This window comes from Trichoderma asperellum, chromosome 3 (genome assembly GCF_020647865.1).
Source record: "Trichoderma asperellum chromosome 3, complete sequence".
Lineage (NCBI taxonomy): Eukaryota > Fungi > Ascomycota > Sordariomycetes > Hypocreales > Hypocreaceae > Trichoderma > Trichoderma asperellum.
The window spans coordinates 3,515,289-3,541,115 of record NC_089417.1 but is presented as its reverse complement, the minus strand read 5'-3'; the positions used below and the strand labels follow the sequence as shown (position 1 = coordinate 3,541,115).

At 50.8% G+C, this 25,827-nt stretch overlaps 7 protein-coding genes across 7 annotated transcripts; 6 read left to right on the top strand and 1 right to left on the bottom strand.

The window, feature by feature from the left end:
• Positions 1-241: 241 nt before the first annotated feature.
• Positions 242-1,724, top strand: TrAFT101_005765 (uncharacterized protein; the record flags this gene model as incomplete). The annotated part of the gene is made up of 8 exons (XM_024900152.2): positions 242-460; positions 609-732; positions 795-817; positions 873-906; positions 990-1,024; positions 1,089-1,115; positions 1,186-1,255; positions 1,363-1,724. The coding sequence occupies 8 exons, from the start codon at positions 242-244 to the stop codon at positions 1,425-1,427; spliced, it is 597 nt and encodes a 198-aa protein (XP_024760266.2). The 3' UTR covers positions 1,428-1,724.
• A 3,830-nt stretch (positions 1,725-5,554) lies between these two features.
• On the top strand, positions 5,555-5,825 carry TrAFT101_005764 (uncharacterized protein; the record flags this gene model as incomplete). Its single annotated transcript, XM_066127583.1, has 2 exons — positions 5,555-5,740; positions 5,814-5,825. The coding sequence occupies 2 exons, from the start codon at positions 5,555-5,557 to the stop codon at positions 5,823-5,825; spliced, it is 198 nt and encodes a 65-aa protein (XP_065983695.1).
• Positions 5,826-12,287: 6,462 nt separating this feature from the next.
• Positions 12,288-15,445, top strand: TrAFT101_005763 (uncharacterized protein). Its single transcript, XM_024900195.2, has 3 exons — positions 12,288-13,056; positions 13,152-13,399; positions 13,452-15,445. The coding sequence occupies exons 1-3, from the start codon at positions 12,886-12,888 to the stop codon at positions 14,941-14,943; spliced, it is 1,911 nt and encodes a 636-aa protein (XP_024760260.1). The 5' UTR covers positions 12,288-12,885; the 3' UTR covers positions 14,944-15,445.
• Positions 15,446-16,147: 702 nt separating this feature from the next.
• TrAFT101_005762 (uncharacterized protein) lies at positions 16,148-17,792 on the top strand. The gene is made up of 2 exons (XM_024905231.2): positions 16,148-17,163; positions 17,241-17,792. Exons 1-2 carry the CDS (start codon positions 16,420-16,422, stop codon positions 17,544-17,546), a joined length of 1,050 nt encoding a protein of 349 aa, XP_024760259.1. The 5' UTR covers positions 16,148-16,419; the 3' UTR covers positions 17,547-17,792.
• A 233-nt stretch (positions 17,793-18,025) lies between these two features.
• On the top strand, positions 18,026-19,531 carry TrAFT101_005761 (uncharacterized protein; the record flags this gene model as incomplete). The annotated part of the gene is made up of 3 exons (XM_024906537.2): positions 18,026-18,036; positions 18,817-19,137; positions 19,291-19,531. 3 exons carry the CDS (start codon positions 18,026-18,028, stop codon positions 19,529-19,531), a joined length of 573 nt encoding a protein of 190 aa, XP_024760258.2.
• A 1,119-nt stretch (positions 19,532-20,650) lies between these two features.
• TrAFT101_005760 (uncharacterized protein) lies at positions 20,651-21,732 on the top strand (the record flags this gene model as incomplete). The annotated part of the gene is made up of 2 exons (XM_066127582.1): positions 20,651-20,802; positions 21,723-21,732. The coding sequence occupies 2 exons, from the start codon at positions 20,651-20,653 to the stop codon at positions 21,730-21,732; spliced, it is 162 nt and encodes a 53-aa protein (XP_065983694.1).
• Positions 21,248-25,225, bottom strand: TrAFT101_005759 (uncharacterized protein). Its single transcript, XM_024909827.2, has 7 exons — positions 24,151-25,225; positions 23,868-24,090; positions 23,705-23,803; positions 23,542-23,643; positions 23,322-23,472; positions 22,878-23,268; positions 21,248-22,816 (listed from the first exon to the last, which is right to left on the bottom strand). The coding sequence occupies exons 1-7, from the start codon at positions 24,267-24,269 to the stop codon at positions 21,772-21,774; spliced, it is 2,130 nt and encodes a 709-aa protein (XP_024760257.1). The 5' UTR covers positions 24,270-25,225; the 3' UTR covers positions 21,248-21,771.
• Positions 25,226-25,827: the final 602 nt, after the last annotated feature.

Sequence of the window (25,827 nt, the reverse complement as noted above, 5' to 3'; positions counted from 1 at the left end):
GCCCAGTGTTTATTCTGTTTGCAGACTTTGCAGCAGTGCGCCGCACACAGCGATAATGAGAAATAAAACCTGCAACAGATTTTAACCCCCCCGTTATAATAATGACTGCCTATGGAGAGCCGGCTTTCTTTTAAATATTTGGTAATGGATTCAAAAGACTATAATAGTCTATCCGTTGCTTGGTAGTGTCAGGCCAGAGCAAGCTCACGCTCCAAGCCCCGCGAATGGGCCTAGACGCGGCATGGCGGCCCCTGGCTCGTGCGTCCCGATGCTTAGCCTCCAGCGTCTCTGGTTCGCCAGGCACCGTCAAACCTGCATATGCACCTTGAAAGCTCGACGTGTTAAGGGGACGCGGAAGCTCAGCCCTGCGCAAACTGCATCATACGACCATCTTGTTGAATTCGATACCTCTTTGTCCGAGCGTGTACCAGTCAAGCTTTGTACGGCACCGATCTTGAGGGTAGGTCTCCCGAGTTCCGCAGAGCCCGTCTGGAAGGGGCGAATAGGATACGCAACAGGCGGTTGGCCGCGCTCGTCCGCCTGGGTTTCCGCTGCAGCAATCGTACGATACTTGCTAACGAACAACTTTGCGTCTCTTGCACAAATAGTGGAACTACGTCGAATCGAATCCATTGCCAGACGATCGATTACCCGTTTACCAATCAGAAACCATGGCGGACGCTATGGCAGACAGACCGGCCGATGCCGTAAACGTGAGGGAGAAGCTTGAGGGTGAGCTTCAACGATATCCTCAAATAAGATGGGAGCTCAGCTAACGGGTGGTGTTGTTGCAGCGCAGATCAAGTCCGCGGATATGGTGAGGTCCACCTGACAGAACGCCCGCGAAACGATCCGGCTAACACAGGGGGAAGACGGAAGATATGCAGCAGGAGTGTATAGAAGTTGGTATGTTGGAATCCAACAACCATTGCAGCGAATTGGAAATGGTGCTTAAAGCGAGAAGAGAGACTGATGTTGGTAAACTTTAGCTCAGGAAGCCATGTCGAAATTTACCATTGAAAAGGTACTTTCCTCCTAACTAGATATCTGTACTGCTATGGAGAACGAGAGCTGACGCCACTTGACAGGACATTGCACAGCATATCAAGCGAACAGTCAGCCAACCTCCTTGTACCCATTGTCCACGGCTATACGAGGTTAAGCTAACTGCATATAATGACATAGATGGACGAGCGAAAGGGCCCGACTTGGCACTGCATTGTTGGCCGTAACTTTGGCAGCTTTGTAACCCACGGTACGTTGAGAGCTGGAACATATATATACACACCCCTACTTCGAGCTTTATCGAGTCAATGTCAGATGAGCAAGCAGTTCAGTTGGCTAATGGTGCGATATCTACAGAGACCAAGCACTTCATATACTTCTATCTCGGCCATTGTGCTATCCTGCTCTTCAAGACGCAGTAATCTTGACGCGAGTAGTTCATGGGATAGATGGATTATGGCACTTGCGAGTTGCGGTGGTCCCTTTGGAAGCGTAAGAGACGCTATATGTATGGTCGTGGAGGGCGTGTGGTGTACATTTTTGCGGCTTCATGTTCAGAATTTGAATTATTTATTATTGGATGTCTTTTCTACAACCAGAGATGAAGGATCACTTTCGTCGTTGAGCGAAAAGAAAGAAGGCAATTCACCCCTGTGCTTTGATATACGATCCATAAGTCCTTTGCTCAGGTGCAATCCTACGCTATTGACCTACCAGAGAAGTGATTTGAGGGCGCAAATGAAACAATGTCCGGGGAAAGGAAAAAGAAGAGGGAAACATGGTTTACCCAGTAGTAGCGGAAGCAGTTCCTCCCGTGAACGAGCCATCCAGACGAAACATTTCTTCAGCAACAGCAGCAGCCCCCAAACGCATGTCTCAGACTACTCGCATTGCATGAGACTCGCACTTCACCTCAGACAGCCCCTCGCAAGCCTCTACACTTGAGGTGCTTTTTGGTTGCAAACACCCCTCATTTCTGCCCTCACCGGCTTCTGTCTGCATGGGAAGGATTTTTGCAGACTCCGTCGTGTTTACCTTTCTCCCATGTACGCCAATAGGATTGGCGAATCTAAGAGGCCGCTGGAGAAGCCCTCTCTGATGTGCGTGCCGCCTGAGTGGCGCATCAGCACTGGCCGCTGACCTTGCCGAAGGGCAAGAAAAGACAGCAGCTGGGCTTGTTTCCAGATGAGGTAGGTAGGTACAGGTACAGGTAGTAGCAGGTAAGTGACACAACCGAAGCCCAAAAACTCAACTCTAGCCCTGAACACTTGTGCCTTTTCCCGCCTTTTTTCTTGTAACTCCCAAAATCAGAGGCAGAGGGTGCACATCTCGCCGATTCGTCGGTATCAAAAGCAATCTCGCCGTCTTTTTGCCCATGTGTAAATCCACCACTCCAGGGGTGGGACAGAGCTATTTGCGATATATAACTGTTAGCCATGCGGTGAAATGTCACTGCTAATTAACAGGCAAAAAACAGAACCAGACCATAGGTAGAAGAGCAGCGCGCACTAAGCGACCAGAGCCACCTGCAGCTAGCCCCAGCTGCTCAGCGACGCCCACCATGGGAACTCCCAATCTAGGCCCATCGCGCGCCTTCTTCACCAGCCGAAAAGAGGAGAAGAAGAAGAAGAAGAAGAAGAAGAAGAAAAGAAAATGTTTCCGATAGGCCCAACCCAACTTGATTCACTCACTCTCTCGGTTCAGATCAAATCGTCCAGAAGCACAGCTGGGAATTGGTCCCCCATTAGTCCAGCTTAAACGAAATGCCCTTTTCGTTTGGCCGTTTTCCCCGCAATATTTTCGCCACGTTGGTCTGGGACAGATTCAAACTATTTGGCTTAGTTACCCATCTTGAGAGCGTGTGGCTTGCGTAGTGAACTGAGGAAGGGTGGTGGCTGAAAGTTGGCGGGAAAAAGAGACGACGGCCCCCAAGGAAAATGCTCTTGTGCTTCGTGGGGTTGGCCAAGATGGATTGGCGTCAAGGAAGCTGTCGGGCGACCCAATTGCGCTTTACCTGCTCATGTTTCCTTTCTTTGCTCCTCCGGCTGCTACAGCTATTCTCCGTGTGTCTTCCAAGGGTCAGACGGGAGGCATGGGGGCCCTTTCATTTATCAATGGGCCGAGTTGGCCAGCATTTGCAGCATTTATACGTACGAGTTATACGGAGCCCGTCCTCCGCCAAGAAACAGCCGATATGCAATGCTCGGGAGCTTTTCTCTCTCTCGTCCTCGTTTCCGCCGCGGCAACAACTGTATCTCCTACATAGTATGAGCGTTACTTTGTGACAAGACTGCTCGGCAAAGTAGCACACACACAAGCGGTGGCAGGACGATGATTAAAAGTCGGACCTAAGCTAGCCGTGGATCGTTCTACGCACCCCCCTCCCCATCCTTCAGTTCTGGATGATCTGACCCCGGGTCATGCAATCAGCCTTAGACCCTCAAGAGAGCAAAAAGGCACATCCATGTGGCTCGCTCTAGCTGCTTATACATTGGTCGCACGCAGCGGGAAACGGTGCCATGCTTCGTTCGGGCGGGGCTAAGAGACGCCTCTTGACTCTACCGTGCCAGACGCTCGCTTTCCGGGCCATTAATATCTCGTCGGAGCGAACAGGGAGGGGAGAAAGGCCCGAGGGCAGAAGGGGAACAAAACAGCCAGAAGGGTTCAATCGGTTCAATCTGCTAAAGGTAGTCACCATCAACGACAGATACACATCGGAGAACTTGTACATACATACATGCGTTCACCAGAGAGAGTACTCCGAAGCAGAAGTGCGCCAGCCAGGTACGTGCTCCTCTTCCCAAGAATGCAACTCATCCTACTGTACGTTATTGCGGGCCCTTGCCCAGCAAAACGCCAAAAATGGCTCCATCAAAATGACAGCACGTTCGACTCACTCGCCAAGGAGGAACAAAATACATAGACGGGAATATCCCTGTTCAATTAAACGTTTCATAGGTAACGTCTACAAGAAAGTCGCCCAACCGCGGAAATCTCGGGGGCTGCGCTGTGACAGGCAGCAGTGGCAGTTTCCCGTGGGTTTTTCTATTTTTTTTTTTCTTTATACACTCCCTCAGCTTCTCATGAAAACCGGCTGGATGACACAATCAGGGTCCACTATATGCCGCCAGCTCCCCGAGGAGACGGAGAAGAAAAAAAAAATCACCAAGCCAGAAAAGAGCTACCCCGGCGGGACAGCGAAAGAATCCGTTAGAAGAGGATAAGTAAGGCAAGCTAGCCCTGATTACAGATCATCTGATGTGCTTTGTAGGTCCGGAGCACGGAGCTGCTACGGATTCGTCGCGGAAAAAAAAAAAAAGAAGCCCGTGCAAATGGCAGCAAGCCATGAGTGAAATACGCGGGGGGGCCTCGAGAGAGAAACACTTTGCGGATAATGCCGAGATCGCTGGATCACCCATCACCACGGGGACCAATAGAATGGACCAGGCGCGGCCAGGCGTGGTAGGCATGGCGGGCGACGATATTACATCACCATCTGCCGGGTCGGTATGCACCTATGTGTGTTGGTTGGGAGTTGCGGGTTACCACCTGTTGCGACGGGCGCTATTTCTTGCTAGGTGGTCTCTTAGCTTTGTCGACCCGGTGCTGTTGGCCATGATCAAGACAACAATCTCGTTTGAGTTTATACTAAAAGTAGGTACGCGGAGAGCATCAGGAACTCAAAAAAACAAGAAGCATGCACGAGAAGAAACAAAAGAGCCATTTGAGAAAATTTTGTTCAGCGGGTAAAATCCCACCAGCTAGTGGTGCCGGCAAAATTGATAAACGGCCGAACTGCGTCGACCCGTTGCATAGAGGTACATGCTAGGCTGCATTATACAAGTCCATGCCTACATTGCAGCAGATATACCCTTGGAGAGAAGTAGAGAGATGCAGCAGTACCTAGCAGCAGCAGCAGCAGCTTGCAGGCGTCGGCGTCATCGCAAGCAGAGAGATTTCCAATAGATTTCCGCACTAGACATGCGTTAGGAAGTGGGAATCGGAATACAACCACTCCGTACAGTATGCCTAGGCAGGTGGTAATACTGTAGCAGCAATACGTGGGAGGGAGTGAGTGGGAGGTGCAGTGCATGAGCGTGTAATAAAGATGCGGGTGCATGATATGATATGTGAAAGGGGATTAAAATCTGAGGGTATGAGGAAAAGTGAGGTCGTATAAGAAGAGGCGAGACTGGCCGAGATCACAATGCAGTGCAGTGCTGCAGTACAAGCGAGACTATGCGGTGCTACATAAAAGAGACTGTGGTAAAACAGAATAAAGGGGAGAAATAGCCAAGAGACGGCCAAGAGACGGACAACTCTGGGATATATCCAACCTGTGCGACCTCTAATTGTTTCAAAGCGGAAACATGCAAAAAAGACCTCCTTCGCAGAGACGATGCCCTGACGCAAGTAAGAAAACGGTCCATCTCGCATAACTTCTAGGTCATACCTAGCTGAGCTTCCGTAACTGTTCCCAACCGAGGGACAGAAGGGAATAAGCAGTGAAATAAAATATACCCCCTCTATCTTCCTCGATGAATCGAACATGATCTCGTCAGCCAAAGAGTCACATCGGGCCATGCACCCGGCGAGATTGATGCTGCGCCGGGACCTGACCAGGACTCTCCGCGACAGAGCCATGGATCCGGATGGGAATCAGAGAAAACTAAAGCATCTCCAAAAATTCCTCAACAACAACAAAGGCCAGAGTACAAATAAATACCCCAATCCAGTATGCTGGTGTGGCATTTTTTAGTGTTTGAGGTGTTCTCGTATCAGCACTTCTCGCTGGCTGATACTTGTAGTCTATGGATTAGTGTACGAGGAGGTACCTCCAGTCGCTGGGCGCAGAAATAGAGGTGCCAGGGCACCGTACCTGCCTTGCTGCTGCATGCTTGCAAGTGCGCATGGCGCAGAACGCTATGCCTGATTCGCATGGCATGCAGCGGCCCTGTCCGCCATGTCCCATCAGCCTTTGGCTTACGAGGTGTGCTAGACCTACTAGGTAGTAGGTACTCTATGTCCTTCGTGCTAGTACGGAATACGTGCGTCCACGATGTACCGACAAGTACGACTTGCGCCGATGACGAACCCTTTTTTCCCCTTACCAGGTCGCCTTATCGGAGAATTATATCGATTCAAGAGCTTCGAGATGATACTGCCAACTGCGTAGCATGGAGCAGTACTACTCCGTTCGCCATAACAGGCTATAAGACAAACAAAAAGAAAAAAAAAGCCACTGCCACCACCACAACCACCACCAACACCACCACCACCACGCCCGCCACCACAAGGGGCCCCCAAACGTTGCTATACTGTAAATGCTGCTGTCAGCGGCAAGCAGAGCCAAATGTGGAAGCTGGCGATTCGTGTCCTGCGGTAGCTACAAACTTTGACATGTGCCAGTAATTCAGTCGCTATGCGGGCTTGCTTTCTTCGCACGTACGTGTGAAAACGCCCGTGACTGAAGAGAATGGCGAGTATTTGAGCTAGGCCCGTGCTTGTAATACATAGTATATGTTTCGCTTGACTGAGGGCAGCAAGAATGATGATGGTAATTTGATAAGCAAACCTCGCCGCAGGGACAGTATTAAACTGCCGGTCTGTACTTTGTACGAAGTATGATGCATGCTGTCGTTTACGCGAAGAGCTCTCTATCTCCCCGACGACGGGGCCCAATAGGCCGCCGCTTACAGCTCGGCTGCTCTAAGCCCTGGATTTGATGGCTTTTTTTAAACAACTCGTATCCCTCTAGAGGCGTCTTACCGTACGAGTACTTGTACAGCAGAGGCTCTATTAGCTGGCCGGGACCCTCTTTCCCGAGCGGGCGCGCGTTTGTTTGTGGCGATTCAAGTGGTACTCACTGGGATCTAACCGCCGGCAACAGATGCAAGGAGCACCTAACAACGAAAGAGTTCTGTGACGATGGGATCGCTCGGTTTTGTGCTCCTAGTGGCCGTACGAGCATCTCCTCATTTCGTTTCCGTACATCATATGATTAGCTGCCGCAACACCGGCGATGTAAATGGACTCTCCCTTCTTTCGCTGGCAGGACGCTCCGGGAAAGAGTCCAGCTGCCTCATTGGATTGGCCGACCAGCACCCTGTGAGCAAAAGGCGCCAAGTAGTGCCACAAGTACCTACTACTGCTACTGCTAGTGGTGGGGTTCCGCTAGGGATTATGTAGGCGCGGGAGATCAATCTGGAACAGGCTGCGTACCTCACGGCAGTGTCGAGCCAGGCCAGGTGTCTCGGGCAAGGGAGATCGTATCACACCCAAATCACCGGACAAGAGCGTGCGAACTTTTGACATCACCAATGGCTGCTCGTACTTTGGAAGAGGCATCCAGCTCCCTTGCATCACCACGAGCAGAAAGATAGGTGCCTGTTTTCTCTCTGCATCCTGTACATGGCAACGCCATCCGGTAGGTACCTGATAGGCATGCGAAGCCATGGTTCGTGCAAGGCGGGTAATATTTGACAATGTCCGAGGTGCTGTACATAAGGTTCTAGCATCTGCGTGCGAGCCTTTGCTAGATTCTATTCCCGTCCAAGCCGGCCGGGGGTGGCTACCTACAGGTAGGTAGTTACATGTAAGTCCAGACATACTGGGATTGCGGCCTTCAGCGGCACTGCCGGCCGTCAGCCAGCGGTGGCGAGACAAGACGACAGCGGCATTGCTGCCAACTGCGTAGCATTGCGTTCCAGAGAGGGCAAACACCGCTGCGTTGGATTGCATTATCCAGCCGCTCTGGCCAGGCCAAGAACTTCTTAGGTGCAGTCAGACGGACGCAAATGTTTCTCGCTTGTTTGAGATGAAGGCGCAGGCCTGTGGCCGCCAGTCGTAGCGCCCTATGCGCAGTATGGGCTCCCTCGAGATTTATTAAAGCAGACCAGCATGCACCCGCTCAGTTTCGTAATACTTTAGCTCTTGCTGCTGCTTTCCGCTTTTTCAACGAGTGTGGGCATCTGGCGGTATCATTATTGATGGACCGTACAAGTGAACATAGCAGTAGTAAATATGGCAGGCAGTTTCTGTGGAGCGAGCTACTGCGCCAATGGTACGAAGCAGCTGTCCATTGCGAGGTGACTACTCCCCAACTCCTCTCCTCCCGCGAATTAGAGGGAGAGTGGATAGCACTTTGTCTGCAATAGGCCCTGCTCTCATTGAGAATGGAGAACGAGGAGAGCGCAGGGTCAGGCACCGCACCGCTGCTGGCTTTGAGCACGGATGTTTCAGAGACCGCGAGCCTGGCTAACATGAGCGGACGGGCCTCTCTCTCCAACCCAGCCCAAGAGGCACGAACCCGTCAGTCAGCATCGCTCCGAAGGATTCAGGAGCCCACCAGCAATAGAAAATCGAGCAGCTGTGACGGCTAGCTCAAATATTGGAATGTATTCGCTCTCTCTTTCTTTCTAGCTCGGGCTCCGAAGCAACGACAACCCGAGAGGGCTTGGTGGCATGGGGTAGCGAGTGATTCAGCGTGGGATAGCCGTTGCTAACGACAGCTGACTGGTGGCCATGCACGTCTATCGCGGGAACGTCGCACACCCCCTCCACTAATGACGCCCTTTGCCTTCTCTTTCTTTCTTCATGTAACATACCCAGGCAAGCACAGTAGTGCAAGATGGTGGACCGAGGTATACTGTCCATACGACCTTGTTTCCAGCTCTCTATTTTGCGCTTAGCAAGCAGAGAGGATGAGATAGAGTCATGAATCACGATGCAGCGCAGATGCCTCTCGCCAGCATGTCTACCTCCCTTGCGCCAGCCGATGACCGAGCGAGGGCCGGGCTTTCAAGATTAGCACCAATAGAGGCAGGGCACGACCAGGCTTGGCGCGCTCTGCGCTCGCACAAGACATCTGCCTGAAGACGTCAGCAGCACATTTGCCTTGCGAGGCCAGCTCGACTTTCTGATGCAGCCTCGACTTTTGAGATTGCCGGACAAGGCGACGAGGCAGATGGTGGGCGGTGCCAAATAGTGCATGTACCTTGGGTAATACAGAGGTAATTTGGTAGTGCCCGCAGAAAAGGGCAGAAAGAAAAAGTTGCTGCACTGGGTGATGTCAGCGCTGCCAGCATTTCCATCCTGTTGTGTGCCACCAGGGCTTGACTCGCCGGCGTTGTGAGTGCGCTCTCGAGACTCACCGAGCCAGATCGAGTGTTGTCATTGGCTTGCGGGTGCTTCTTTATGCAGATGAGAATTAAGAGAAGCTGATGGGAAGCTGGGCGTAGGATGGAATCGGGTACTCCGTGCCTATGAGACGCTCCATTGGAAGGAACCAGTAACAGTACCTGATAGTCTGGGGGAGTGTGTACCTGATCTGGTGGTATTCGGGTACCGTACTTTGCGACACACGTCAAAATGCGGCTTCTAATAGCCTCATTTCCAGTTACACGCCGAGGGCGGAGTACTTGCCCTATAAACGCGTACTAAATTACTCATCCGGCGTCGCTTGGACTCCATTGCATCTCGGCTAGCCTGCATTGATGCCACCCGATGAATGCTGAATTCCATATTTTTTTTCCATCGACGTCCTGCTGGGCTTATAAACCACTCGAACTGCATTCCGCACCAGCCGCATCCCAATCCCAAAAGAGCTGCATTACATGCAAGTAGTGCCACTACTAAGTAGTGGCACTACTTGCATGTACTTTGTATCCACCCGTACTTTCTCGAAGGAATATTTCAGGTGCTGCTGAAACGGGTTGTGAGCCAAAAGGCTGCTGTCAGCCGAGCCTGAGTTCGCACTCTGCTATAGTGGGAGCAGCAAAAATGAAAACACGCGAACAGGTAGGAATACGGACACTTAACATTATGAAAGAGTCCAGGTGGAATTTATAAAAGCAGAAAATGTTATACTTGTACAGTAGAAGCAGCAGAAGCAGCAGAACAACAGTGTGTGTAATATTAGAGCTGTATGCTTAATATGTACCACCTATGTATGGTGATAAAATTTCATGTTTCCTATTGCTTTGCTCTCCACTTGCTACTCTCTGTTGTTGCCCGAACCGGCGATCGTTGGCTCTAATTGGGTACACTCGCCGGCACAGAAATTGTCAAATACGACGGCGTAGCTGCCAGGGAAATTCCAAGCGAAGCCTGCTGGAGGCGGACGAGGCAGCGTGGTGGTCATTTTGTTTCACATGACACTTATAGATCCGTCCGACGCACAGGCCGTGCTATTTGCTGCACAGGCGTGATACTACCAGTACTAGGCACTGCGCTGCGAGGGATTTCGCAATTAGTATATGGAGTAGGAGGAAGTGAGAGAATTGATACGATTAGATCCAGCAAAGAAAGAGAGAGCTGTGCCTATTTACGGCACCCATAGCCCGGGAAAGATCGTCATAACACGAGCTGCTGCTGTCGTTGATGCTTAACCATCTGGGTGGTTTAGCTCCCTGTTCGTACCAAGGTACCCGTGTGGCGTTCCCCGTACCAAGCTGAGACATCAGCACAGGGCATCTACTAAGGCACTAAGGTACCGCTGATGTACCGCCAGTAGCGACCGCGTGCCCTGTTAGCAACGCTGCTGCTCGTCATGTGGAAGGGAGACAGTGGCACACGGTGGCCAGCGAGGTACTCTGGAGGTACGGTCGTGCACGTAATTTGCATAGCCGACTCCCTTCTCTGCTTCCATCTCGTCATTTTGTTTTCGCTGCTGGGATTTTGCTAGTGTTGTGCGACCTTGGCTGCATGCACGAGGTATCGACAGCAGCAATCCTCGCTTCACCTTAGCCATGGCCGCCCGCTGCCAGGAAAATGGGAGGGGGCGTGGGCAGAGTTGACGATTGGCAGTGCTGCCAGCATCCAGACGGCCAGGGCCACGTTCGGGTCCCATATCCGTCGCCAGAGAGCATCTCCCCCGACGGGCCACAAGAGCAGCGGCAGCCACCTTCTGGAGCTACTGCTACTCACTGGCAGGGCCTGTGCGCCGTTGTGCCTGATGGGAGAATAGTCACGACGACGACCTGGCCCCGCCGCCCGCAGCATGAATAACATGCTTCTCGACTACGTCCACAGCTTCGCTGGTGGGTTCTAGGTCAATTGGCGAAAAGGGGGAAAGAGACTAGGCAAAGGAGGTGAAGAAAGAGAGCAAGACAGAGAGGATAGCCTGATATGGGGCATCTGCAGCTGCTCCGTAGATGGATACCCAAGTCTTGGTCCTTTTCAAGAGACGAGGAGAGCAGGGCTCGGAGGGAAACGGGAAAGAAGATGCGAGAGATGGCATCTGTACAGTATCAGGCTGAGGCGCCTAGACGACGATTTCACGATGGGGCGCTGGTCGGTTTGTCTGCCTGAGCACTGGACGCTGTCCGACCGAAACGTCTGCCGACCTACTCCTACTTGAATGTGTACGAGCACCGGCTTCTTCACGTCCAGGCACTGGCCATGCCTATGTCCCATGTGTAGCACAGCAATAGTGAATTGCGCTTCCGTCTTATTTCGGAATCTAGGGTCCTGGTCCTTGACTAGAGAAGCCTCTGATAGCTCCAAAGGCTGGGTGGAATGTAAAACTAACTGCACCAAGTTATCCGGCCTCCAGTGGCTGCTGGGCAGATGCTTCCAAACTTTGGCCCTTGCACCGCGAGGCTAAACCTTGAGCCGTTAGGCTGCGAGCTCCTGGGCCCAGCGGAGCCACCTCAGCGTTGCCCTGGCCCGCCTTTTGGTCGTCCTAGGTACCGGATGAAGTCCCGTAATCTCGACCAAGTCCATGCCCGTGCATGCAGTACTCGTACATTGTCGCCAGTAAGCCTGGAGCCGCTCTCACGCAACGCCGCCGTGCTGCTGTCTGGGAACCCTCCGGGGACTGCCACATGCTGCTGGGCGACGCAGCGGTGCGTGATTGAGTGCTGCTGCGAGCGGCGTCTCCTCGCTGCGATCCGCGCTCATGCTCATGCTTGTGCCCTGTACCTCTAGCTCCGGGTACCTCCTCGTGCTGGGCTCCCGCTAGGCAGGCCGGGGCCCTGGCGGTGCCCTGTCGATGCCCTGTCTTGGCCCTGCTCTGGGCGCTGCACCGCCGTTCAGTTCTGTAGCGCAGTGCTATAAGCACCGCTGCTACAGTAGCTGCTGAGCGGCATGGGAAGTTAGCACCTCGCCGCGCATGTACATGCACGTAGCTGCGTGATGTACCGGCGTGTACTGGGGCACTCGCAGCAGATGATGACTGCGTCCACCCCCTTCGCATCTGCCCAGCAATTCTGGCACGCCCTCTCTCAACCTTGTTCCCACCCTCCCGCTTGCCGTCGTCCGCCATTGTCTCCGCTCCCCCAACTGGCTGGTGCCTCGACTTCCCTCTGCCTCTTTTGCTGCTTCTTCTCCTTCATTACGCCTCTCCGCCGCGAGAGCTGCATCACCGCACTCAAACCTCTCTCCCACGCAGCCTCATTGCCAGCCGCCGGCACGCCATCCTCTCGGTGCGATTGCGCGGCAGACGCCCTGGTGCCGTCTCCTATTGTGGCGTACAGGCCGGGCCAAGTTATTTATCCCATTGTGTCATATACGGAACCCTTATTCATTGACCAGCCCACCGCGCGGCTTGAATGTGCCTCGCCCTTTGTCTGCTTCTCATTTGGCTTTCACTTTTGCTTCAACGGGACTGTTCACATCTGGGGCGCCACCAAAGCATCAGTCGATCATGCGGCGTCCTCACTGCCGCTTATAGAGTTTGTTTTGGCCAGTCGAGTCCGATTTGACCCAAGCAATCTCCTCCGCTGCCAACAATCTGCCCCCAAACTCACAACATCTTCTCTCCATACGTTTCGACAGCCGTGCCTGCCCTGCTCTACACTCTCTCGACATCCTGTGGCTCATCTGCTGCAGGAAACCTGCACCTTGTCAACGTTCGCAAATACTACCTCGACCGCCGAGATGAACTCACTCAAAATCCCGGATAACGGCCTCCTGCTGGCGGGCTCGAGCTCCGACTTGGCTCTGCCGCCGCAGGCTTTCCACATCCAGCTGGATAAGTCTACCATAGATGCGATAATCAAGGCTTCCCGAAATGGCGAAGACCTCAGCCTTTCGCTGGGCCAATCTCCCGTGCGTTTTCTTGAACCCGTTCTCCCTGTCTCTTTTATGCACCTCCAGTGGTATGTGGACCTTCATATGCTGACTACTGCGTGACTGTCCTGCAGACGCTACAATACGGCTCGAAATCACACCGCATCTCTCCTCCCACCGATGACGCCGATTACGACCTGTACCTTACCCGACCGTTCGAATCTACACGCAGAGCGGAGCGGATACCCGCAACCACATCCGTCTTTGACAAGCCCAGATCGGCATCCGACAGGGCCTCCCGCAAAGGATCTACCTCTGGATTGGATTCCGACATTGAAGCTCTGCAGAATGGGCTGGCGGCTCATGATGCTGCGCGCGAGAGGTTTGTGCTATTCACGTGCCGCTTTGGTGTTGTGTATTAACACCTTTATCAGGGCTCGCGTAGTCGGAAACTTGCCTGAGAAGGCATCGGCGAAGTCCAAAGCAAAACTCATTTCCAACTACGGTTCGAGAGCCGGCTCTTTGCCCACTTCACCTAGCCTCCATGGCGCGACCTCCCCTTCACTGAACCCGACACTCTCCGCATCCCAGCAGGCTATGGAACGTGCTAAGGAGCAGAGAGTGACTCTAGTTCACGAGTTGGCCGTGAAAGACCGGTCGACCGAATACTTGAAGAAGAAGTGGGAAGGCAAGGACCACGAGTTCCGGCCGACCCTGGAAAAGATTGCCGAGCACAACGCCGATTCAGATACGTGGACCATGGGCAAGACGTACTGGAAAGAGCTTGATGTGTGGAATTACGACTATTCCTCTCAGGATGAGAGACAAATTGTCATTGACAATGCGATCCGACAGTACGACAAGCAGAGGCTTTCAGCTTCCGAAGCTGTGTGGCAGAAGCTGCTACCGAAGGAGGAGCGCGGAAAAGGAATATGCTTGAGCCGGCTGCAGGCAAACTTGGCAAAGGGTCCTCCCCCCCCCGCACCCAAGATCAAAGTTCAAAAGGCAGAAGACGGTTCTACGTCTGGTGATGGTCTGGAAAGCGATAAGAAGGCCGGAGGAGAAAAGATGTCGCGGTCCGCATCCAACCCTCTCCCTACTAAACCAAAGAAGCTGAGCAGCCAAGACGCACAAGCTAAACGGTTGCTTGGCCCTTCTAAGGCTGGCGTTTCCAAGCCAAAGGCGAAGCCTGCTGCCCCGAAGGCGTCTCCAACCAAGAGCAGAGGGGCTGGTTCTAAAGGCAACGACAAACGTATCCTGTCACAGGAAATTATTGTTAACTCAGATACCTCTGGCGATGAAGCACCAGCACCACCTCCTACTTTCAAGCCGAAACCGAAACCTGCCGCTTCTAAAGTCAAGGATACCGTCATCGTTGCTGGCCGTCCACCAGTCAAAGCTCCAACCCGACCAGCACCTGTTAAGAGGCCTCGCGAAGATGATGACTCTAGCTCTAGCTCGGGCACACCGCTATCGAAACGCATCAAGCAGAGGCAATCCTTGCCCGCGGCCCGGCTGAAACACCGCCCTTCCGACGCCAGCGTGAACTCGCGTGGCACTGCTGCCTCGTCATCATTTAAGAGTAAGAATACGTCGCCGACCAAGTCATCTCCCCTGGCTTCCTCGCCGCCTACGAATGCTTCCGATCTCGAAAACGATGCACCGCCACCGCCCAAGATGAGGCGAAAGGCAGAAATGGAATCGAAGCCACTGACAGCGAAGCGACGAGCGGCTGAGAGCGTCTCAATCGAAATCCTTCGTAAGGCCAACACATTCAAGGCCTATTATCAGCAATATGAAGCATTACATTACGAGATTTCGGCATTGGATAATCCTCCTCACGAGAAGCTGGCCGATTTATTGGATATGAGGGGTCGGCTCGAGAGTATGAAGAAAGAAATATACAGAGAGTGTTCGCCAGCATGAGACTAGGCAACGAAAGCACACTCGGAACAAAATAGTGCTACCACAATCCATACAGAAAGGGGCGGCGGTTAATGATTTACAAGTTGACATGATGGTTCGATTATAGCAACAAAAAGGGACTGGCTATTTTTGCTTTTTTTTTTTTACCATGTTTTTTTTTTCTTCCTGGCGTTCCGGTATTTTTCACCTCTTTCGCATTTACACCGAGGAATTTTGGGCAACGGATTTTGCATCTGATAGCGAGGCCCATAGGATAGGCACGCTCTGGCGCAGGATATGGCTGATACCATTCGATTTTAGAATCTCGAGCAGAAGAGACCAGCAGAAGAAAAATCTGTCTGAAGTGCTTTAGTTGATTTTGATTTTTGGTTTTGGAACGAACACAGGGGCTGTGCTACAGTGAAAAATCAAATACTGAATTAGGCAGCTTATACTGTAGTAGGCTCATAGTAAGAAGTAGATAAATAAAAAGTTATTGAACAAATAAAGTGATAAAGTAACCCATCATCGAGTGTAAGGGTAGTCCATATCTGTCTGGTAGTGCAGCGACGAAGCTGCGCCTGATGTCACCTTGCTGCACTGAGCTGCGCAGAAGGATCAGCGGCAGCGTGAAGATCTTGTTGATCACCTATGCTTGCCTACAGTAGATGCCGTATTCTAGCAAATGCTACTGCAGTGGTACCGGTTCTACGGAGCCGTGGGCCCGAAATGCTACGGGTCAAAGCTAGCATCTCGCAGCTGAAGTTGAAACACCTCCGGGATCTAGCCTAGTGTTGACTGTTGGCCTATGAATTTTCTTTTATTCTGTTTCATGCTCAGGGGTTGTTTTATTTTGGTGTTTACGGGAATGACTCCCGTGTTACTTTAATGTCCTTTATTTCTGGCCGACCCTCTTTCGCAAATAAGCCGCGGTAAATGAGCTGAGGGCAAGCTATTTCGGGCTTAGCCGCTTATGTACGTAATCTGCGCTCTCTCCCGCGGTTTTCCTTTGCTTCTATTCTTTCGCTGACTTTCTAGCCATTTTTTTTTCTCTTTTCGCTCTGGGGAGGGGTCCCCACGTGGGGTGTGGCAGAGACCCATTTTTAGAAACTTTTTTCCCCCTTCTGCCGCATCGGCGTCACCTATCATAAATTCTATACCGCCTTTTTTTTCTGCCCGCCGTCTTAGTCAGGGGTCCCAACTTTTTTTTTTGTGTGAGCGGTGACATGCTGGGATTATTTATACTTCCTCAAGAAAGAACCTTGTGAAGGTATCGCTGTTCTGTATATACCACGGATTTTTAAGAGACTTTCTTCATCATGATAGCCAACTAAATCCTCACTCTCTGTTGAGAGACCACTTTCTTTTCTTTCTTTTCTTCTCCTTAATTTATTGACTCGGCGATTTCGCGGCGTTTGGTACCTTCTTGGCTTTTGCTGATTCATTTTTACGACTTTTTGGAGTTTGACGGATATTCGGATACAAGGACTTGCCAACATGGCTCTCGCACCGGAGGACTTCCCGCAGATGTGGCAGCGGCCAACTTATGAAGAGCTCATTGGCATTCTCGAGAGCCTAGAATTGAGCCCTCCTGTATGGAACCACAGACAGCAACGGTCAGACATTATTGCGCAGCAAGAATCGCTCGCCACTCAGCGCAAGGCGGAGGTGACTCGCTACCTTTCATCCATCATAAAGAGCCCTCTGGCATGGATCAACGACTACGACAAGCAAGAAGCTTTGTGGGAGTTGGCGAGCAAACGCATGTCTGAGAGATGTGGCCGGACTGCCATGGGCGAGGTGACGAGACGGTGGCCATTTGAAGGCGATGGTGCTGCATGTGAGCCTTTTGAGCTGATCATTAAAGAGCCTGCTCTGACGGGTGACTCGCTTGGGTTTAAGACATGGGGCTCGTCGTATGTGCTGTCAAGCTATTTGCCTCGACTTGCTGCAACTTCGCTGTTCAAGATCTTTGACGAGACTCTTGGTCAGCCTCCTCCTACAGTTCTGGAGCTTGGTTCAGGAACTGGTTTGCTGGGCGTGGCGGCAGCAGCATTTTGGCAGACACATGTGATCCTAAGTGATTTGCCGAATATTGTGCCCAACCTCAAGGACAATATGGAGAAGAATAAGGATCTGGTGGAGTCTCGAGGAGGCTCGATGTCTGTTGGCCCACTTACATGGGGCGGAGAAGAAGACGAGATCGATCAAGAACTTTTTGGCGAACCTTTTCAGTTCAAGGCAAGTCCTTCAATCGCCTACCACACATCAGCAGATAATAAATGCTGTTTATTGACACTAACCGGTGAAACAAATAGGTCGTCCTCGTTGCTGATCCCCTGTATGACGATGACCATCCTGCGCTTCTGGCTTCAGCAATCTGCCAGAATCTTGCTCTCGGCTCGGAATCCAGGGCGGTTGTCATGGTTCCTATGAGAGACGAGACGACGCGTGGGCTCTTGGAGTCTTTCAAGCAGGCCATGTTGGATCTTGAGACACCGCTGTTCCTTGAGGAAGAGAAGAAATTGGATGGTGAGGATGACTGGGGCGAGGACGAGGACGAGGGCCAAGTGGAATGCTGGCTGGGAGTCTTTTCTCGCGGCGGATCTCCTTTGACGGCATAATTAGATATGACGAAGTCTATAGAAATGAGGATATGCATGATAGATGGTAGATGAGTGGGGAGAAAAACTGGACTATGATGGACTGGACTAAAATAGAGAGATGGGGTATAGAAGCAAATAAGCTAGATTTTTATAGAGACCATAGAGGACATTTTTGCTAAACTTCCACCACTTATACGCTAATTTTCAGCATTAAGACGAACTTAGGCTCAGAGAAAGGGAAATGAGATAGTGATTAATCTGCACAAGCTTTGTATTGAGGCACAGACATCGAAACTGTTCATCCAACGTCCTCTTCATCTAGCACTTCCGCATACAATCAAAATCGTGATTGGTAAAAATGGCGCGATGATTCACCACGCCTAGTAGAGAAAAACTTGCTCTTTTCTCCAAAATCTCTCTTACAAACGGGCCTATCATTGGTGGCCTATTGTTCCCCCAATTGTGCTCCAGCACAATAGATAAGCTACACCAAGTGCATGTATGAGCGGTCTGTATCTGATTCAGAAACACAGCAGCTTCTCCTCCTTCTGGTGTAGAAAGGAGCACACCTTTAGCTTTCTCTTTGCCTTCCTCTCTGCCTTTGCCTTTGCCTTTCTCCCCCCTTTCCCAGCTTTCTGCTTCTTCTGCTGCAGCAGTTTTCCTATCGAGTTTGTTCTGCATTCTTCTCCGCTGCTATTTCCTCACAAACAACCTTTGATATTATTTTCTCCTATATGCAAAACGACAAATTTACTTGTGGTAGAAAAACCAAGACGACGTTTTCTCTACTTGCAGGTACTTGAAGCTACGCGTGCGTCGGAAAGCCCCGTGATCGGGAGCCGGAAGATTTGCTGAGTCCCTACCCGTCCGCACTGGCACAAGCTCCTTTCCCCCCTAAAGTTTGCCCTCTTTTTATTTTCTTCTTTTCCTCCTTTTTTTGATTTTCCTCATGACGCGAGATTGATTTTACTTTCTCTTCTTGACTTTTGATTTTTGCTCGCGTTTGGTTTTTCTTGGCCATCTGCATATCTGATATTCCTCCTCTTTGCCGTTTATATTTTTTTTCTGTGCGACAAGAAAAAACCATTTCAGGCATTGGTTGGGACCGCTATCGCTCCCTCTTCTGCGTGTATCCGAAAGGGAGTATTTGGTTCAAGCAAACGAACACCGAACGAGAAAATCTATCTTCTATTTACCCCCTTTTTCTGTTTGAGGAGCACACAGGCTCTGCTCTGTATACGACGTTGGGCGGACGAGACGCAGCTATTCATTGCAATTCATAACATAGCGTCATCATTAGGCAGAAAGGTAACTTGCACTGGACCTTCTGGAAAGGAAGCCTGATCCTTGAATTCACTGTGATAGTCTTATTTGAGTATAACAAATACCAAACAGGAGGCCAAGAGAACACGTCACAGAAATCAAAGATAGTCATGGTTGGCGCAGCGCAGTACCAGGACAAGGAGATCGACTGGGTTCTCTCCGCTGTTGTTAGCAAGAAGAAACAATCATATATCCAGGCTCACTTCAAAGAGAAGTTTGGCCGTGCATTGAACCACAACCAGATCCGCTATATCAAGAACAAATACGGCAAAGATCCTAGGTTCAAGTATGATCCCCCCCCTTTCTCGTTCCTCAGACTTCAACCGCGCCTGTACCCTCTGCTAGTCTCTATGCTGAAGATGAGGAGAGCAAGAAAATATGTATATCAAGTAACGATAGAACATGGGCAAAGAATACTAATATGTTATCGACGTTATAGTAGCCCGTTGGTGAATATTCGTGCTCCTGTGAGAGCCACAACTCCCGAGCCAGACGGCTCGAGCGATCATGAAGATGGTGAAACACAGGGGAATGCAATTGCCTTCGAAAACCAAAAGGAAGCTGGGCCTTCGATGGCCACAGAAGTGGAGCAGAATGAGCCAGAGGATGATGATATGACAGCAACGCATCCGAAACGCAAGAGAGGTAGCCATGAGCAAGGAGATGCGCTCGAAAGGTAAGTTGTTTACTAACAGTCTTTAATATACGTTTAAAAGCCTAGTTTATAACATTGATTTGTCTTGAGTTCAAGATTGATAAAGCAAACCACCAAATCCCAGCGTTTGAATTTCAGCCCACAGCCTGCTACTACTCAGGAGCGAATCCTTAGAAGCCATCTAGGCGAGACCTTTTTGCAACAGCAGAATATCTCGGATATTCACTTACCCGTATCACATACCCATACACATCCGCAGCCAATGGCACTGGCCTCCCTGGAGGATAACTGCTACGATCCCCTATATTCAGGAATATTTCATGGCATCCAGCATCCGCAAACTTTGCCGCTGCACAGTACAAGCACTAGTATTGGTTGGATGCCGTCCATATCAATGAGTGGTCATAGTTGGGATGCGGCTAGGAATACACCGGTATTCGAGAGCATCAGCAGTGGCGTTGATCCTTCAGCCATGATACAGGCATCCCCATCTCCGATGATAGATCAGCATCAAAAGATGGAACATATTATGTTTCAGTCACCAGCTACAGCCCAGTACCAACTTCGGCTGCCATCTTCTCAACTGGTCTCCCAACAGGTCTCGCAGATTTCCCCTGCTACACCTAGCCTCAGTCTGGCCCCCTATACGGACCACCAAGAACAACAACATCACCAACTGCTACAACAAGAGCAGCAGCTCCACTCTCATATTGGCACAGGAATTACTTCAACTTTTCCTAGTTCTGGAATATCCAGTTTAGAGAGCCAAACATGTGCAGAAAATCTATCAGGGGTAGTTCCTCAATTAATCCCAAGCTTTCAGGAGGTTCCTATTGAGTCAACATGTCCTCAACACAGCACCAAACATTTGAATTTGGCCGAGATGGGGAGCTGCGTGAGTTGGGCTCACACTACCGCTTCTCTCAATTCATCCCCCCAAGATCTCTCTCTATTCAACTTTACCTCATCGCCAATGAGTTTTCCTATTGAAAATGTAAGACACGCGGGTCTTACAGCTGCTTCTTCGCAAGTAATGCATCAATCAGTCCTCAACAATCCTAATATATATAGTTCAAGCTTTCATACTCAAGGGCATGGTCAACAACATGTCAACTTTGATGCTAGCGCATTCGAACTCCTAAGCATGGCCCAGACCCCTATTCTGAACACGACAACCGCCATGCCGTATACGCAACTCTCATACCCAGTGAGCAATTCGACGATGGCCTTTTCGCCTTTGATGGTGCAAACTGGATACCGGCCTCATTTTTTCCACAGTCAATCGACTCCTGGATCGTATGTTCACGATTTACACGGCGCGGCTAACGATGTGTCTAGCACGATTGACCCAAGACTGCTAGCTACGAACTCGACTTCCCCTCATCCTTGCACATCTATGCCACCCTTGGATGAAGCTAAACATGAAAAGGAACCGCCCACAACGATTTCATCGCCTTGAGACTGTTTGATATACGCCATTTCGTGGGAGGCTATTATCGTTTCTTCTTTTCTTTTTCTTGTAACGGTGTAAATCGGCTGTATAGACCATGTTGGAGTACAAATATTGGGATTTAAATTAAGATATAAGAAAAGAAAAAAAAAAAAAGGAGAGGGGTAGAGAGAGAGAATAGGAGCTCTATTTGAACGGAAGCTGCAGAACGGGCATATCGGAGTGAAAGATACTGTGGAGGTTGTTCCAGCATACAAGCACGTTAGGCGAATGGGGTTATTTGCTTTTATATCGGCTTTTCTTTCTTTAGTAGTATTGTAAAAAATCTGAAATGCTAACTGACAATAACCTCCACAAGTAAAATAAACAAAAAGTCCTCCCAAACAAGTTTTCTAAAATCTTTTTTGCCTTGCGGCGACGTATCGAAATCAAAATCATTACCCAAGAAACGAATGATTGAATATACAGCTCTTGTCTCCCTTTCCTAGTTGTATCGCATCTCTTTCGCTAAATAACTGCTCTCCGCTAGATACATAACTAACTCTAACAGACTGACTATCCTCCTTTGCATCACCTCCCCCCCAGCGCCGTGATCAACTTAAAAAAGTATAGTGTAAAGGGGTATCTAGAGCGTATGGAAACAGGAAAAGATGGTCGCTAAATCTCGTGTCACATTTGTCCCAATTCCTTCTCTTTCTTTTTCTTCTTTTTCTTCTTCGATTTATTCATTTTTTTCGTCCCTGATATTCTTTTCCTATTACGCCAGGCGCATGTGATAAACGTATAGAAAGACCATATAAGAAAAGGCCACTGATTTAAATCGCAATGCTGGTGTGTCGTCGAGATTCAACTTCCTCAACAGGGAAGTTGAAGACAAATCTAAAAAGCTCCCTCAGGTATGCATAGCGAGGCGAGTTATTGGCCAACGTTTGGACGCTCTTAGCCATATCCACGGCTGAGACGCGCTTGCCACGCGAGGGCATTGAATGGTTGCGAGGAATAAATGCGTCCATGAGGACGGAATTCTTGTACTGCTGAAGGAGAGCAGTATCTCTTGGAAGAGGACCAAACGAGTCTCCTGGTAGGGTTTGTACAAAGTTTTGCAGTAGAGCAGGTGCTGTCTTTGGGTCGGAAATGGTTTCACGGTCGAATCCAACATTCATCGCGGCTCGGAGAACTAGAATTTTAGCCCGTGTAACGTTGGGATCTTCAGCTGCATTGGTTGTGGTCGCGGTGCTCGAAGTCCTATTGCTGCTGTGAGAGAAGCTTGACAGGTTCGAAGCACTACTGGACCACCTTCCACCTCGGCCGTTGTCACTGGAAGGACCAAGTACTAGAAGATTGGGCATTTGGGGGGAGCGGCTTTCTGGAGAGATTGGGGTATCCTCGAATTCTGTGACTGGGGTCTCGGGGACTGGTGGGGGTTTCCGCGGCCGCTCTTCTTGATGGACGCTCTTAATGCTTACTTGCTTTGAGTGACGTGACGAGCGGTTTGACTGCCGGCTTTCACGTCCAGTTTGGTCTGAGGGCTGAGAGAAGAAGCTCGCATGTGAGGGCCGAGGGGTGTTTCTATCTGTAGTCACCTTTGTCCAGCTGTCTTTGAATAGGTCGCCCAGGCCCCAGCATGCTTGAACCGTAGAGAGGAGCAATTCGCTGTCTGGAGGCTTACACTCCAATCTATTCTGACGCAGACTGAACAGCATTTCTGCAAGCGTCCAGCAAGCCCCGAGGAGTTGATCAGTTTTACCAACGAGCTCAATACGCTGTTTCATTAGGCGATGACACAGCGTGATGTAGAAGTCGAGAGTGCGTTCCCTGAACTCCTCTGGGAGGGTTCGATTGTCTTGTGCGCTGTATAAGCTGCGGAGGAGCATTAGACTAAGTAGGAAAAGGAAGTGAGGACTCAGTGGCAGACACTTACTGATTATTCAACTCAAAACTAACTCTTAGCACAGAGTCCGCCAGCTCGTCTTTTTTCTCGCGAACATCGAACAAAGCCTGGCAGAAATCACGGCACAGGTCTAGGTTGAACTTGACGCTTAGATACGCTGGGTCTTCATCCTGGTTGTCATAGAGCCGATGGCAGAGCTTCCAACACGCTCTCCACGCTCTTTCGACGGCATCAGGAGTTCCTGAATCTCTAAAAGCTCTCGGTCTGTGCATTGAGCTTAGGTTGGCTAGAGTATTACACAGAGTCCAAGATTCGTGAAGGAGAGTTCGCAAATCGCCAATCTCATCAGCCACTTGGGGTACATGAGGGAAGGGTTCTTCATCGTCATCATCGCCCTCGGCCTCGGTCTGCTCATCGATTTCTGAAACAAGTTAGTATGGCCTGGTGGCATCGGAGGCTATGTAAGGGACTAACTTTCAAGGCTGCTGGTACTGCTAGAGCGCAACCGGCTACCATCAACAAGCATATCTTGCAGGTCCTGTGCCCTTGGAGTGGCGCTATCTAGACTATATCGCACAGGTTTGACATCAGTGGAGATGGGAGGGCGAGTAGGGTGGCTGGGTGGCTTTATGACGATTATCCCGTTAGCTTTTGCAATAAATTGTTTAGGTATGCTGGTAGAGGTTGGACTGACGCTATTAAAAGTCCCGGTAGAAGAAGGTTGGCTGGCGCCATCTCCCTTAGGTGATGATCTTTCAGTGGATGTAATTGATTTGGCGGAAGGCTCGCTGGACGCCTATGTATATGTTTAGCCATGCTGCATATAAGAGAATAAGTTTTCTGCGCGCAATGCTTACCCAACTAGCAAAGCTCTCCGGAGCATGGATAACCGAGACAGCTTCTTCAGGATTACCTTGGCGAACAATATCCGGGAGATTGGTGGTAAGCATGAACACCTATACTAAGATCAGCGCTGGGACGTACGTACTTGACGCCCAACATGGTGTCCAGGTTACTTACATCTGAATGCTGACGATAATGGTTCTCGTTCGCTACCTGATCTAGCTCGACATCGTCGGCAACGTCATCTTCTATCTCAGTAGTCTCGGTGCCGTTGGATGTTACAGGAGATGGCCCGACAATATCACTGGGGCTCAATACGTGCATCGATTGGGACGATAAGCGATGGTGAATAGAGTCAGGCCGAAGAGAAGAAGAGTCAGTGGCAGGCGGGGGAGAAGACCTAGAAGGAAGAAGTCAGCGAGGGTAGCAGAAAAATAGGCAGAGAGAGTCTCTAGCATACATGATTCTGTACGGAGACCTGACTCCATCGGATTCGGACGTCGCAGACATGTCTTCGGGGTGGCTAAATTTGAACTGGAGGCTGCCGGCGGATGATCGTAGCGGCGCTTCGAGGGCCATGATGGTCGATCAATGCAGTGCGCAAGAGAAGAATAGCGCGAAAAGACTGCAACGTCGAGCTGTCTTATACGGAAACTTTGTCGTCGTCTCCGTCTGCAAAAAATGATCTGCGCAGCAGCTAAGAAGCTCAGAAAGCCCTGCTTCACAGCTGACAGTGCAGATGGCCTCTGATTACCCCACGGAAAGCCTTGGATCGCAGCCGCAGTCGTGGCGATGTGCAGCGCTCGAGATGCGGCCGGAATGATGTTTCGAAGAGCTAGCAAAGGCGGTCGCAATCGCGGGCCTCGATTGACGGTCGTGCTTCCAGAATAGAAGCAAAGCTGCAATTCGAAACGTCCCAGTCGTAGATCGGGCAAGGCAGTCCAGGCACGCTGGATGGCGGGCTGGCTGATTTAAGAGACGCCGCGGCCAGGCAGATGGGCCGGGGGTCAGCACACCCCTGCTCAGAACATGCAGCGACGACGGGCTGCACAGACACCAGCTAGTGCTGTCCTCGTTACGGGCCTTTTTGATGGAGGAATCGTGTTTGTTGTGAGTATGGAGTCGCAGCACAAGTCGATTCCGCGCCTTGGAGCTCGCGCTTAATGGACGCCGCCTACCGGAGACCGCTACTGCAGGTAGGTTGGGCGAAGCGGAGAAGAGAACAGCAAAGGGCTCGGCAAATCGACGTCTTTGATATAGAGCTGAAGCTTTGTGTGTGAGTGGAAATGTGAAATGGGAAGGGCTTCGTCAGCAGACAGCTTGAGGGAGGGAGGCCTGAGAACAAGAGAGGCCCAAAACGAGACCGGTCACAACAGAGGGATCAAAGTGTCCACAAGGCGGCGAATGGCTAATCGCACTGAGAGCCTCGGGTGGAAGGGCGATGGATCAGTAAGACGGCCTTCAAGCTTGGCTTTGGTGTGAGAGGAAAGATGAGCTGGAGGATGGCGAACTTGGCCAGCGGGCGGACGAGGCACAGAGCAGCGCCTGTATTGCCGGTGCTGCTAAGGCGCCTATAGGCCTATGGGCCACTGAGGCCTGGACGACATGCAGCATGCATGCAGGATCCATCCACCAGCTAATGTACGTGTAGCTCGAGCCCGCGGTTAAAAAAGCACGATTATCCAGGCTTCATGGTGGGTAAAAACAGACGCAAGCCGCCAGTCCGTCGCTTAATCTGCCGTGCACTCGTTCCTCCTAGTAGTACGTTGTTACTTGTCAACTGATAATTGACTGCTAGGCATCGTGAATCCCTGAAGAATGTGCCTTCGTGGGGGAATCAGCTCACGGCGCGCGCTCGCCCAGCCGAGAGTGGTGGGTTGGCAACGATGCCCGTCGCTCAAAGAAGAAATGACATGCCAGCAGTCGTCTCGCGAATAGCCGCGTCTTGCGCAAAGAGTGCAGATGGGTCAGCTACGCGAAGGAATGCTCTCGAGTCTGGATGAATCACGACAATTATACGAGCATTGAGGATACTGGCGCAAAGGCCTGATCGATATCTCGTACCTCTTGCAAGATAATCTATACAGAATACGTACGGAATAGTGGTTTCTATTTTCTCTCTCTCTCTCTCTTCTTT

Bases quoted from the DNA above. Each gene is read 5' to 3' on its own strand.
- TrAFT101_005763 (XM_024900195.2), top strand. From the start codon at position 12,886: ATGAACTCACTCAAAATCCCGGATAACGGCCTCCTGCTGGCGGGCTCG. The intron at 13,057-13,151 runs GTGCGTTTTCTT...ACTGTCCTGCAG, and splicing joins TTTCGCTGGGCCAATCTCCC to ACGCTACAATACGGCTCGAA. The intron at 13,400-13,451 runs GTTTGTGCTATT...CACCTTTATCAG, and splicing joins CATGATGCTGCGCGCGAGAG to GGCTCGCGTAGTCGGAAACT.
- TrAFT101_005762 (XM_024905231.2), top strand. From the start codon at position 16,420: ATGGCTCTCGCACCGGAGGACTTCCCGCAGATGTGGCAGCGGCCAACT. The intron at 17,164-17,240 runs GCAAGTCCTTCA...TGAAACAAATAG, and splicing joins GCGAACCTTTTCAGTTCAAG to GTCGTCCTCGTTGCTGATCC.
- TrAFT101_005759 (XM_024909827.2), bottom strand. From the start codon at position 24,269: ATGGCCCTCGAAGCGCCGCTACGATCATCCGCCGGCAGCCTCCAGTTC. The intron at 23,804-23,867 runs GTAAGTAACCTG...ATCTTAGTATAG, and splicing joins ATTATCGTCAGCATTCAGAT to GTGTTCATGCTTACCACCAA. The intron at 23,269-23,321 runs GTTAGTCCCTTA...AACTTGTTTCAG, and splicing joins CAGTACCAGCAGCCTTGAAA to AAATCGATGAGCAGACCGAG.